The 12,750-nt window shown below is 33.1% G+C and overlaps 2 protein-coding genes and 1 non-coding gene across 9 annotated transcripts in view; 2 read left to right on the top strand and 1 right to left on the bottom strand.

The window, feature by feature from the left end:
* Positions 1 to 4,745, top strand: part of LOC137495624 (flotillin-2a-like) — a 24,613-nt gene extending 19,868 nt beyond the window's left edge. The window contains exons 4-5 of one of the 2 annotated variants that reach the window (XR_015491671.1): positions 1,659 to 1,739; positions 2,423 to 4,745. This is a non-coding gene — a transcript (flotillin-2a-like). Of the gene's footprint in view, positions 1 to 1,658; positions 1,741 to 2,422 lie in introns of those variants that run through there. The other variant, XR_015491672.1, reaches the window with a different exon arrangement.
* epg5 (ectopic P-granules autophagy protein 5 homolog (C. elegans)) overlaps positions 1 to 12,750 on the top strand; it is a 1,176,376-nt gene that overhangs the window by 69,623 nt on the left and 1,094,003 nt on the right. The gene's annotated exons all lie outside the window — the stretch shown is intronic.
* tbx16l (T-box transcription factor 16, like) overlaps positions 1 to 12,750 on the bottom strand; it is a 16,724-nt gene extending 3,974 nt beyond the window's left edge. The window contains exons 1-8 of one of the 3 annotated variants that reach the window (XM_087251215.1): positions 12,641 to 12,750; positions 11,793 to 11,934; positions 10,961 to 11,063; positions 9,011 to 9,175; positions 7,607 to 7,756; positions 5,997 to 6,067; positions 5,015 to 5,103; positions 2,439 to 2,634 (exon numbers count right to left, since the gene is read on the bottom strand). In XM_087251215.1, the coding sequence (XP_087107341.1) occupies positions 2,439 to 2,634; positions 5,015 to 5,103; positions 5,997 to 6,067; positions 7,607 to 7,756; positions 9,011 to 9,175; positions 10,961 to 11,063; positions 11,793 to 11,934; positions 12,641 to 12,725 (1,001 nt within the window). In that variant the 5' untranslated portion in view covers positions 12,726 to 12,750. 3 annotated transcript variants of the gene reach the window in all.

The raw sequence follows: 12,750 nt of genomic DNA, 5'->3' as shown, positions 1-12,750 counted from the left end.
GACCTGTAGTGAATTATTTATTTTTAATGTTTTACAGTGTAGTCAGTGCTATAGTGATACATGTCTAATTGGTTTAATTACTAGAAGAAAGAAACATCTCAAATATATAAGTTTTGAATCCAAAAGAGGCTTTTCATCTCCATGTAGAAGCTTTATTACTATTTCTGATTAATATACAAAATGTCAAACCACCCAAGGTACATCATATTTACAGTATGTATGCAGTTATGATTACAGTCTGTCATGTAGACATTACCTTGACCGTTACTTTTGACTGAGTTTTTAAAATATTTTTGAAATGATAAGTGTTGTAAAATATGCTACATTAATGTAAAGTAAATTAACTTAAATGTTCTACTTGTAATTTTACTCACAGTCTGACAAATTACATTATTAATATTATTATTGTTGTTGTTGTTATTGTATATTCTCTATAGCAGTGTTTCTCAACCACATTCTTGGAGGACCACCAGCTCTGCACATTTTTCATGTCTTCTTAACCAAACACACCTGATTTAGAACATCAGCTCATTAGCAGAGACTGAAAGACCTGTAATGAGTGTGACAGACAAAGGAGACATCCAAAACATCCAGTGCTGGTGGTCCTCCCAGAGAAACACTGCTCTATATTATTATATTATTACAATATTATTATTATATCTATATTATTAGTATTACTAAGGTCTGGGTTGAATCGTTGTTCAACAACTTGTTTAATGACAATATTTTGTTGCTTTCTATTATAAAATGCTTGAAAAGTGCAGGAGAAGGCAAATTGGCAAAAAAGTTTGAAGTTTTTAAGTGTTTCCTATTTGAATGCATTTTAAAATGGCATTTGTTTCTCAAATAACCAAGCTGAATTTTCTGATTAATCATCTTTTCTCCAGTCCTAGGTCCATTATTAAGGCAGAAGATAAGGCAGTAGGGTGAAATTGGTCCATTTATTGAATGTCCTATTTATGTCAGAATGTTCTAAACGAATAGGGCATAGGGAGGATAACTGGAAATAGAACACAGTGGTGGGCGTGGTGCACGACAAAAGTTTCGGTCAACGTCATTTTCACTCGAGAAAATGTCTAAAGTAAAGCTGTACGGGTTGTTCACATATCGTATGAGAAGCACCTCTCAAAACACAGATGCTTTTTTACACATGAATACTGTATAAATGTTTATTACTAACTTTTCTATGAACATGATTTGATTAAAGCTGTAGATCAATGACAGAGCGAAATGGCCTACTGGAAAGCCTGTAATTAGATCAAATAAATAAATGCAGCATATATGAACACATCTACACACAGCATACATTTAGTGCTTATTTAGGTGCAAAAACAACACTAAACATATATCCCACAGTCAGTGCAAACCTCTCATCTGTATTTTTAATCTTCAGCAGTACATGTAGCTTCAGTTAGAAAGTAATTCCGTCATTCTGAGTGCATAACAGTCCAAAAGGTGATGATAATAGTTAAACAGGGCAGTTTGTTCATAGTTTAGGTTTCTAAAAAAATAATTCCGTCTTTCCAAGTTCATATTAGTCCAAAAGGTGATAATAATTGTAAAACATGGCAGTTTGTTTAGGTGTGTTGAAAATTTTATTTGCTCCTTATTTCCGGCTTCTGCTTTGTTTTTTCGTGCTTCACTCTTGCATTTTTTAGTTTTTTACAGGATCGGGTTTCAAAAGCACGTCAATATCTGCTCTTATTGGCTTTGTGGTTGTTCATCAGGAAGACGACAAGGTTTGTTTGAGCCCGGGTCGACCGTGGCTCATTATTATATGCATGTATAATTACACTGTAATCTCTCAGCTGTGTATTTAAAACATGGCGGTTCCTTTGTTTTCATTCTGGCTTGTTGCATGAGCGAATGACGTACTTCTGTAAACCAATAGCGTTCAGCTGCACGACTAGCTCAGCCTTTTGGTACCCTTTGCAAAGGGTACCGAAAAAGTGGTACGGTACCGTTCAATACGCTTTTTGACAGTGGAAACAGAAAAAAAAGCTTGCCAAACCGTACCACTCACTGGAAACGGGACATAAGTTTCTAACTACAGCTCTAGAGGGGTATTGCAAGCATGTGAATGTTCAACTTGCGAACTTAGTTGTCAATTAATGTTTTTAAGAAACTCATCAATTGGATTGTTACTGATTACAGACAAGGGGCCAGTCGTAATCAATCATATTACGTGCTCATCTGGAAATTAGTTTAAAAAAAGTTCACTTATTCGAAAGTAAAATTTTGAAAATGTTTGCACTTGTTTTTAAACCCTTACTTTATTAAATATGTTTGGATGCAGAATATCTTTGTATATTTTGAACTATATTGAGACCTAGGCATGTAATAAATTAGTTGGGAGAGCACAACAAATCCAGCCCAGATATTTTTGTGATTACAGTGTGTGTGTTTTTTCTGCATGGTGCAGTGTGAGGCAGACTGACCTGCTGAAATGTCTGTTACTGAGGCTGAGAAGGGTGTGGGTTTGGTGGGCTGCTGCCCCTCCAGCACTGCTGGGGTTTGTGAAGGCTGATATGAAAGGGTTGAGGCTGACAGATGAAGAGTTCTGGGTATCCCTGCAGTCAACAGAGCTGGACACGCTCACGTCCACATCCTCAACCATCTGGGACATTCCAGCTGCTAGTCCACAATAGACAAGTGGAAATATTAAATTAAATAGACACAAATTAGTTTATTTAATGATTTATATAGCACATTGAATAATGAAAGTGTTGAACAAAAGTGTTAATAAACATAGAAACAGACAACAAAAATCTGAAAACTCTAGGTTATCCAAACCTTTATGAGACTCTTTCTTCTTTTGAACACATTTTAAAAAAAAACTGAAAACCTGTAACCATTATCTCCCATAGTATGTGTTTTTCCTATTTGCAAGTCAGTGGTTACAAGTGTCTTACTTCAGGATACGTTCTTTTGTGTTCCGCAGAAGAAAGAAAGGGTGTGTAAATAGTGAGTACATTTTTATTTTTGGGTGAACTATCTCTTTACCTCCAGACCATAAGCCATTTTAAGAAAAAACATCTTAAGTATTTGATTTGAAAACCTTGGAGGAAGCTGGTCTTATTTACAAAATGACAGTTTGTTCCAGAGATTAGGTGCTGCCACTGAAAAGCATATTCAACCTTAAAGAGTTATTTCACCCAAAACTTCATCATTTACTCAACCTTCACTTAGGTTTAAAACCTTTGAGTTTCTTTCTTCTGTTGAGCACAAAAGAAGATATTTAGAAAAATGCTGGTAGCTGCTACTCATTATTGACTTCTATAACATTTCCTCATTCAATTTGTGCCAGCAACCAGCATTCTTTAAAATATTTTGAAATATTTTGAAAATTTGTGTTCAACAGAAGAAAGAAACTCATGCAGGTTAAAAACCACACGAGGAGAGTAAATGATGAGGTCATTTTAATTCACATGCAACTTTTGCTTTAAGTTTCAAACTGGTCAAGGTATCAACAACAAAGTGGAAACACATCTCTCCACCCTCTTTTGATGCATGGATAGTGTTAACTTGCTTAAAATTGGATAAGATTAGACTATCACTTATTGGTTCTTTAAAGACCTTTGACAAGGCGTAGTGCCTCTTTTTAGATTATCTGCTGGCTAACTCTGTTGATTCTTAAACTGAGCAATAATATATGAATACATACTTATTCATCTTGTCTTTTTACTTATCAATCATGTTTTAGTTTTTCAATGGGAAGTTATAGGCTGTAGAGGGAAGGTAGTGTTTATTCTGAGTAGTTATAGTACCAGCATGCAGGGGCGGACTGGCCATCTGACAATTCTGGCAAATGCCAGAAGGGCCAGACCATTTTTTAAATGTGGGCCGGCCAGCAATTTTTTTGTTTTTATTTTTTTATATGTATTGTTTTTACAATCAGGCAGCTTTTATCTCTTGCAAGATGTATTATGATGATGATGATTATAGTAGTAATAATAATAATAAATGTTAAGCATTGGCCCAATCGGCAATGACCGACTGGTTTCGAGATGGGCCGACCCAAATAGAGGTTATGCGGACATAGTCAAAATCTGGGAAGAATGTCAAACAAACAGTAAGTGCAACACAAGCTAATTGTCAGAGATGGACCATAAAAAAGGAAAGGCGGTGCCGAAAAGCTCACAGAAAGCAAAAAAAATGTCTCTAAAATCAAATGCTGCCAAATGCATAAATTTAACTGAAATAGTCTCGAAAGGGTGCAGCGCAGGGGCACAAGAAGGTCGCTATTTCGAGCCTCGGCTGGGTGAGATGGTGTTTCTGTTTGGAGTTTGCATGTGCATGTGGGTTTCCTCCTGGTTTCCCTTACATGTGCTCTAGGGGAATTAGGCCTAATTGTCCGTAGTGCATATATGTGAATGTGTGTGTATAGGGGTTTCACACTGAGTTGCAGCTTGGAGGGCATCTGAAGATAATGAATGAATGAAATGATTGCATATATAAGTTTGTTATAAATGTGTTGTTTTTGTTCCAGTCACATGCATTAAATGTTTAAATATCTATTACATATATGGTACTGCTTCTATTATTTCACCATCTGTACACCAATATAAGTAGTGGATATATGCGTGTCCGTGCATGGGGCTGTTTCGGTTTGGTAATGTGGGCTGGTGTGGCTACAGTGCCAGGGCTGATTTTTAGTCCCAGTCCGCCCCTGCCAGCATGGAAGGATAATAATAAAATGAATGTTGTAATTGATATTCCATGTAGAAAACCTAATAAAAAGTTTCAAATAAAGGTACCGACAGCAGTAATAAATTGGATGGATTTAATCCTATGTGAAATTATTTCAAAGAATCTGTTAAATTAAACAAACAAGTAAAAATTATTAAGTGCTTAAAAATCAGGAAGATCAAGGTGACTCTCTTGACTAAGGTTTAAAAATGCCCTCTACTGCCCTCTGCTGGAAACCAGTCATTACACAAGAAATAATAACAAGCAACTCCTGTACCTGTTACGCAAAGCTAAAACAAAAAAATAATAATATATATATAATTACTGGAAATTATACCACACTCGTTTGCAGTCAAATCCAGCTTGACCTGTCTATCTGTATCCTGCATCTCTTGGGTCCCTTTGTCTCTAAACCTAAAGAGAAGAAATGATATTAGCGTTATAAAAAATATCAGGATGGATATAATTTTAATGGTCAGAACAAAAAGACACTACGTAAAACAATAAACAGTCTACATTTGTTATGTTATTTAAAGTGATAAAATATTGAAAAATTACGCTATTGATAATATAGCGTATACTTATATTAATAGTCATTTCTCTGTTAATAAATGCTTTATTAACTGAACTTCATCCAGTTTTGTGGCCTAATCTAAAGTGAGGACTATTCATGCTTTATAAATCCCTAATAAATGACAGTTAAAGACTCTTATATTCTTAACAGAAAAAAAGAACATAAACGACTTCATTTATTTCTATTCATTAGAAGATACACAAATGAAGCTGAACTAAATTAAAACTAAATCTTTCTAGTCTTATCTAAAATAAAATGACTGTGCAGTTTAAACTTTATTAAATAACATTGAAATGCGAGATCATAATATATAGTTAAATGATTGTTGTTTAAATAACAATTAGCCATTGGTAAATGCCTGAATAATAATATATAAATGTTGATTCTCATAGTTTATTAATCATTTACTTACTGATTCTGAATGATCTTTAAAAAAACATCTACTTTTAAATACGAATGATTTGTAAATAATGCACTTAATAACACTTAATTCAGTCTTTAAAAACTAATCCGTAACAAATTATGAACAATTATTAAGCACATTTTAAATGTTCTTAGAAATCAAGAATAGAGCATTTGTATCTGCAGTTATAAACTGCTTACTAACATCTATGAATGTAGAGTAATGCTAGAGTAATTCACTGTTTGCTAATCCTTAATAGATGATTCACAGTGTGTAGTTATAAAGCCTTACCACTTTGTCTTTGTGTTTTAAAAGGGAAGGGTCTCTCACCTTTTCCTGTTCAGTCCATTGTCACGAAAGCCTTTGGCAAAAGGGTTGTTGTCAATCTTGAGTTTTGTGATCTGTGTTGAGAAATAAAGGGTTAAAACCACTTTAATTTCAGCTGCAAGAAATCCACAAAATACAAAATCAAAACATCATGAAAAAGAGAAATCAGGAGGAATTCTGCCGATATTTTTAGATTTTTTTTAAATGTCACACAATTATAGGTTTATAGACCCATTCTTTAAACATTTTAAATAACTTTTCCTTTTGATGGTCTCTTTTTTTCTTGACCATAAGTAGCTCTTAAACTTCATGTCAACTATCCCGCAGTACAGTATTCGTAGACAGCTAGATTAGGATTAGTAAAATAAGTTGACATTTTTGCAAAGTTACAGTCAGTTGACTGTCTCTTCTTGCACCATCAAAAAAGCATTGGCAGATATTGTGGCAACAAAATGTTAATTGGAATGATTTTTCAAATATAATATGCAAGTGCTGTTTAACAGAAAAATAAAAACACATTTTAAACAAGTTTTTTTCTTACATTTCTTTACTCTTTGCCAGTGCAGAATCTTTTGACAGTACAGAATGTTTACTAGTTATTTTGCAAGATGCTTGTATTCACCTTAAAGTGCAAAGGCTTAACTAGATTAAATAGGTTAACTAAACACGTTCAGCTAATTAGGCAAGTCAAAGTCAAAAATATATATTTACTTAGGGGCTAATAATATTGTAGCACAAATTATTTCAAGATGTAAAAACTGTTTTAATTCCAGGCAAAGTTAAAGAAATCACTTTACAAATTATATAGGAAGGTTAATAATTGTGTTTGATGTCTTCCAATGTGCATAGGTATGGCCATTTTTTAATATATACAGTATTCACACACCAAAATTACCAAAGCAAAAGTGCATGCTAAGTAGGAGAATGATGCATTTATTCATTCATCTATTCACTTTCTTTTTTTCATCTTAGTCCCTTTAATAATCTGAGGTCACCACAGCAGAATGAACCCCCAACTTATCTAGCATATGTTGCCCCTCCAGCTGCAACCCATCACTGGGAAACATCCATGTATTCTCATTCACACACATACACTTCGACAATTTAGCTTACCCAATTAGCGCATGTCTCAAAGCATCTCGAGGAAACCCACGCTAACACGGGAGAACATGTAAACTCCACACAGAAATGCCAACTGACCCAGCCAAGGCTTAAACCAGCGACTTTCTTGTTGTGAGGCAATCGTGCTGGCCACGGCGCCACCATGATGCCCATAATGCACTTATTTAACCCAAAAAAATGATGGTATCTAAAGTATAACGAACACTTCATAGTCTCAACTGAAAGCATCTTTAATAATGTTTTCAACTCTGATTAATAATGATAAAACAGTCTTTTAAAGCTCATACACTAGCCAGTTGAGCGCTTGACTTTTTAGTCTATCAGTGCTTCATTTGAAACACTATTTTAACTTTTTCTCCTTATTAATTTGAGCCACCAGATGGCAGTGGAGATCTGATGAAAAGCATCTTTGAAGGCCAGCTCTTATGTTTGGTTTCATGAGTTTTGAAGATCACTGATATTGATCAGATGTGATAAATGTGTGTCATCACCTCCTGATTCTGGTAAGCTGTGACGGCTATAAAAGCAGCTTCAGGAAAGGTGAAGCGCAGGTATGCACCAGGGTTGTGAGGAGTACAGGGGTCTGGAGACTGGACTATGTGTAGACGGGGCTGGTATTTGTGCATTGAGTGAAGAACCACCTAATGAAGAGAAATAAAGTATATATGTTGAAAAGCACAGCAGTATATACAATTGAAGTCAGAATTATTAAACCCTCTGAATTATTAGCCACCCTGTTTATTTTCCCCCCAATTTAGGTTTAACTGATATAAGATTGTTTCAACACATTTCTAAACATAACAGTCTTAATAACTCATTTCTAATCACTGATGTATTTTATCTTTGCCATGATGACAGTAAATAATATTTGACTAGATATTTTTCAAGACACTTCTATAAAGTTTAAAGTGACATTTAAAGGCTTAACGAGGTTAATTAGGTTAACAAGGCAGGTTAGGGTTAGGCAAGTTATTGTATAGCAATTGTTGGTTCTGTTGACTGTCAAACAAAATATAGCTTAAAGGAGCTAATAATATTGACCTTAAATGCTTTCTTTAAAAAAAAATAAAAACTGCTTTTATTCTAGCCTAAATAAAATAAGACTTTCTCCAGAAGAAAAATTATTATCAGACATACTGTGCACATTTATTTGCTCTGTTAAACATAATTTGGGAAATATTAAAAAAAAAAAAAAAAAAAGAAACTAAATTTCAAAGGGGGTTTAATAATTTTGATTTTAACTGTATACAACAACTAAAAATGAAAATGAAGTCAAAAGTTTGGAAAGAGCAAGACTTGTTTCAAAAGAATCCAATTCTGCTGCATTTACAGTATTTGATAAGTAAAAACTGGTAAATTGTGAAATATTATTACAATATTATTATTATTATCTCATTAGATGTAGTTTTAAATTTCATGTTTATTTACAATAATGAATTTGCATTGAAATGTTGCAAATAAAAGCTATTATTATTATTAACCTTTTTTTTAAAAAAAAAGGATCCAAAAAATAAAATGTGTAACAGTTTTCACAATACAATAAAGCAAGAAAAAGTAATTTTCAGCCCTTGCGAATCATTTCTAGGGATTCTACATCATTAATAATTGATCAAAAAGAGCAATATATCATATTATGATGACTATTAAAGGATCACATGACATTAAATACTGCAGTAAAGATGATGGAAATTCTCATTTGAAGCACAGAAATGAATAAGATAACAGCTATTTAAATTGGTATACCAACATTCCACAAATGAACAGTTTTTACTGCATTTTAAATCAAATAAATGCAGCCTTGATGAAAAGAATTGGCTTCATTTAAAATATGAACAAATGTTATTGTTTTCAGATTTTTACTAGCATACATATATTCCCCATTTGTAAAATCTCACCAGGCCGTTGGAGTTGAGTGTGTTGTTGGTCAGTTTGAGTTTGTGGAAGGAGATTGGATACTGCATCCATTTCTGTCCAGGGGCGGGTGAGTCTGGATGGATGAAGAAGCGGTTGGGCAGGTGTGGATCAGAGGAACCATTCACTTCCCAACAATCCTTATTCCACTGCAACAACGGAATAACATTTTATGAAGACTAATCCTTAGACATATGGCAATAATCAATAATTCAGTATATCATAATAACGAACATCATGAACATGTCAAGTATAGTGAATAAATATTTACCATTTAAACTTTTAGAAAGGTTTTTGACAATTTTCAGTTTGTTGTGTTGCCTGTGATGTTCATCATAGAATATTTGAAGACCTAATGGTTATTTATTTTCATAAACATTCTAATTTGACCATTGTCAATGAAAATTATGTGACTATTTACTGTCATTTTGTTAATTAATTCTGCAGTAAGGTTTCATTTGTTAACATCAGCTAATTTGACTAAAGTCAGTGAGATGTGAAGTTCCTAGTTAATGCCTAACAATAAGATCAAAGTTGTAATCATATTATTAAATGGAGTTAAAAAAAGAATACAATTTAGTTGTATTTTTTATTAACTATAGCTATAGGGTGACACGGTGGCTGAGTGGTTAGCACTGTTGTCTCACAACAAGAAGGTTGCTGGTTCGAGTCCTGGCATTTCTGTGTGGAGTTTACATGTTCTTCACATGTTTGTATGGGGTTGAATAAGCTAAATTGGCTGTAATGTATGGGTGTGTATGGCTGTTTTGTAGCACTGGATTGCAGGTGGAAGGGCATCCACTGTGCAAAACATATGCTGGATAAGTTGGCGGTTCATTCCACTGTGAAAACATCTGATGAAAAAAGGGACTAAGCCGAAGGAATATAATGAATGAATGATTTTCAAACAAACAAATACATTAAATAATACATTATATAAATATATTAATTATACAAATACATTAACCAAAAATAATCAAAGATTGTCAATTAATAAATGAACTATAATATTGTTATATGATAAATATTTCATTTACTAGTGTGACTTTATTGTAAATTGTTACCTATTGTACCTTATCATCCTTTTTCAATGTAACAAGACTTTTTTTTATACCTAACATATATACAGTAAAGCAATACACAGTTTTTTTAATAATAATTGTTGAAGTCATCTTTTTTGCAGCTTATGTCAATACTGTGATAATTCTGTATTGTGTGATAAAAGCTTCAGCCAATATTTGCAACAATAACATTTGATGATGGCAAAAGCTAATTAATATATATCATAACTATTCAACCACTTATTTTCTGAATATATTTACTGAAATGTGCTTTAGATAACCCAGACTAGTATTTTAAGGTCATCTTTGCAAAACATCTCTTACTTTTAAAAGTGTTTTCTCGAGTTTGTTTTTGTCAATACTGATTTAGATTTTAACAGAGCTTATTTAAATATTTCCCAGGGAAATTTTCACATTATGTCTAATAATATTTTTCTTCTGGAGAAAGTCTTATTTGATTTCTTTTGGCTTAAATAAAAGCAAATTTTTTTTTTAATTTAAGGTCAAAATTTATTAGCCCTTTATTTTATTATTATTATTTTTTTTTGATAGTCTACAAAACAAACCATCGTTATACAATAACTTGCCTTATTACCCTAACCTGCCCAGTTAACCTAATTAACCTAGTTAAACCTTTAAATGTCACTTTAAGCTGTAAAGAAGTGTCTTAAAAAACATCTAGTCAAATATTATTAACTGTCATCATGGCAAAGATAAAATAAATCAGTTATTATAAATTAGTTATTAATTATTACGTTTAGAAATGTGTTGAGAAAATCTGCTCTCTGTTAAACAGAAATATGCCCGTGTGTGTGTGTTCTGTGTGGGGCTGAATTGTGTGTGTGTGTGTGTGTGTGTGTGGAGGGGAGGTACCTTGTACTTGTGGTTATCAAACGGCACCATGTCCATTATCACCACATACTTGACTTTTGGATTTAGTCCCGTCACTGTTACTTTGCAGCTGGGAAACATTCGTCTGAAATAAAAGCACACCGGAAACACACCATAACAATTAGTCATCACATATTTGCAGCATCCTCCATTATGTGCATTGAGATTGTGAAGTCCATGAGCCCATAACTTTTCAGCAAATGAATGATTCACAGCAACTCCTTTAATACATTCATAAATATATCAATACACTATTCCAACTTGAAAATAAATACATATTTGCAAACTAATATTTCACTGGACCAATGTCACAAAGGTTTATTTATAATTCAAGTGTAAAAATGAATCCTTTTTTCACTATTTGAGCATTTACATTTTCATAAATGTGATATTTAAACAATTGAATAAGTTAAATTGACCATAGTGTATGTGTGAATGAGTGTGGCTGGGTGCTTCCCTAGTACTGGGTTGCAGCTGGAAGCGCATCCGCTGTGTATTATGTTGGAATTATTAAATTATTAAATGAATGATATTCAAACAATTTTCTAAACTCACACATTTACAAAACAATAATCAAACATTGTTTTTTCCTGTTGCATCACCAAAACAAACCCTCTTTTTTAAGTGTAACATTGCAGAAACATAGTAATTACTGCTGAAAAGATCCAATCATAAAATAGACTCCTAAAATATTTCTTGTTTTGGCCAGGAAGTGTACATTTGTTACATCACTAACAAGCAAACGAACAAGTGACCTAAACAAGTACACTATTTATAGTCAATTTTGCCATTTGACACAGACGTATGTGCATACCTGCCAGATTTAGTTATGAGCATCTCTGTGCCGATACTACTGAATTTGTCCCACAGCTCTCGATCTTGCAGTGACACATGAACAGGCAGTGAAGTCAGCTCAGCTTCAGCACTGTTCATCCTGCTGTACTGAGTCCGGCAATCTAATCCATACAATTAAAAAAACTGTTACACTTGGGATCTTAAGGAAATAAATTCATCATTGTATTTCAAAATTCTATACCTTTTCTATATTCTTTATATATATTTAGTTTCATCAACATTCTCCATTAAAAACAACAGCAGCATTATCTAGAACTGTGATTTAACAGGTTAAAATACTACAAATGAATGATTTGAAAATATTTTTAATGTTCCATTCATAACAGTATTCACTGTAATGAATTTGTATTCATAAATGCTACACTTATATCTACACTTATTTTGTCCCAGAGCTAATCAAATAAGTTAACTTGATAATTGATCATAAAACATACAGAGTCTTACAGAGATTGTGTTTCAGCTTATTTTAAATTATTAGTATTTACAATATCTACACAATTTTAGAACTGTTTTAGAAAACAAGAATAGAGAATATTAGAATTAGTAACAATATTAGGATTGCAATTTCACAATTCCACAGAGTTCATTCATGTAGTCACAACACAAAATGATGAAAATGATCAAGTTAACGTTAAAGTGTTATGAACATACACCAATTACGTTCTCGCCAAAAAACTCAAGAGTTGTGTTGTTTCGACTCATTTTAAATAAGCAGTTTGAGCAAGCAGAAAAATCTTTTTTTAAATGTGTATTTAAAATAAACCTGAAATTTGACATTCTTTAATATAAGGAACGTGAAATTCCTACCTTGTGGATAGTATCCATAGTTATTAGCCAAATGATTCATCTGGTAGGGTAAGTCCAGCACAGGCCGTTCCTCTGGGAGATACATGTCCACCAGACTGAAGCTACAAACT

Source organism: Danio rerio, chromosome 5, assembly GCF_052040795.2.
Source record: "Danio rerio strain M-AB ecotype USA chromosome 5, GRCz13ab, whole genome shotgun sequence".
Classification (NCBI taxonomy): domain Eukaryota; kingdom Metazoa; phylum Chordata; class Actinopteri; order Cypriniformes; family Danionidae; genus Danio; species Danio rerio.
The sequence above is the reverse complement of the archived record's forward strand: the minus strand, read 5'-3'. Positions and strand labels throughout refer to the sequence as shown.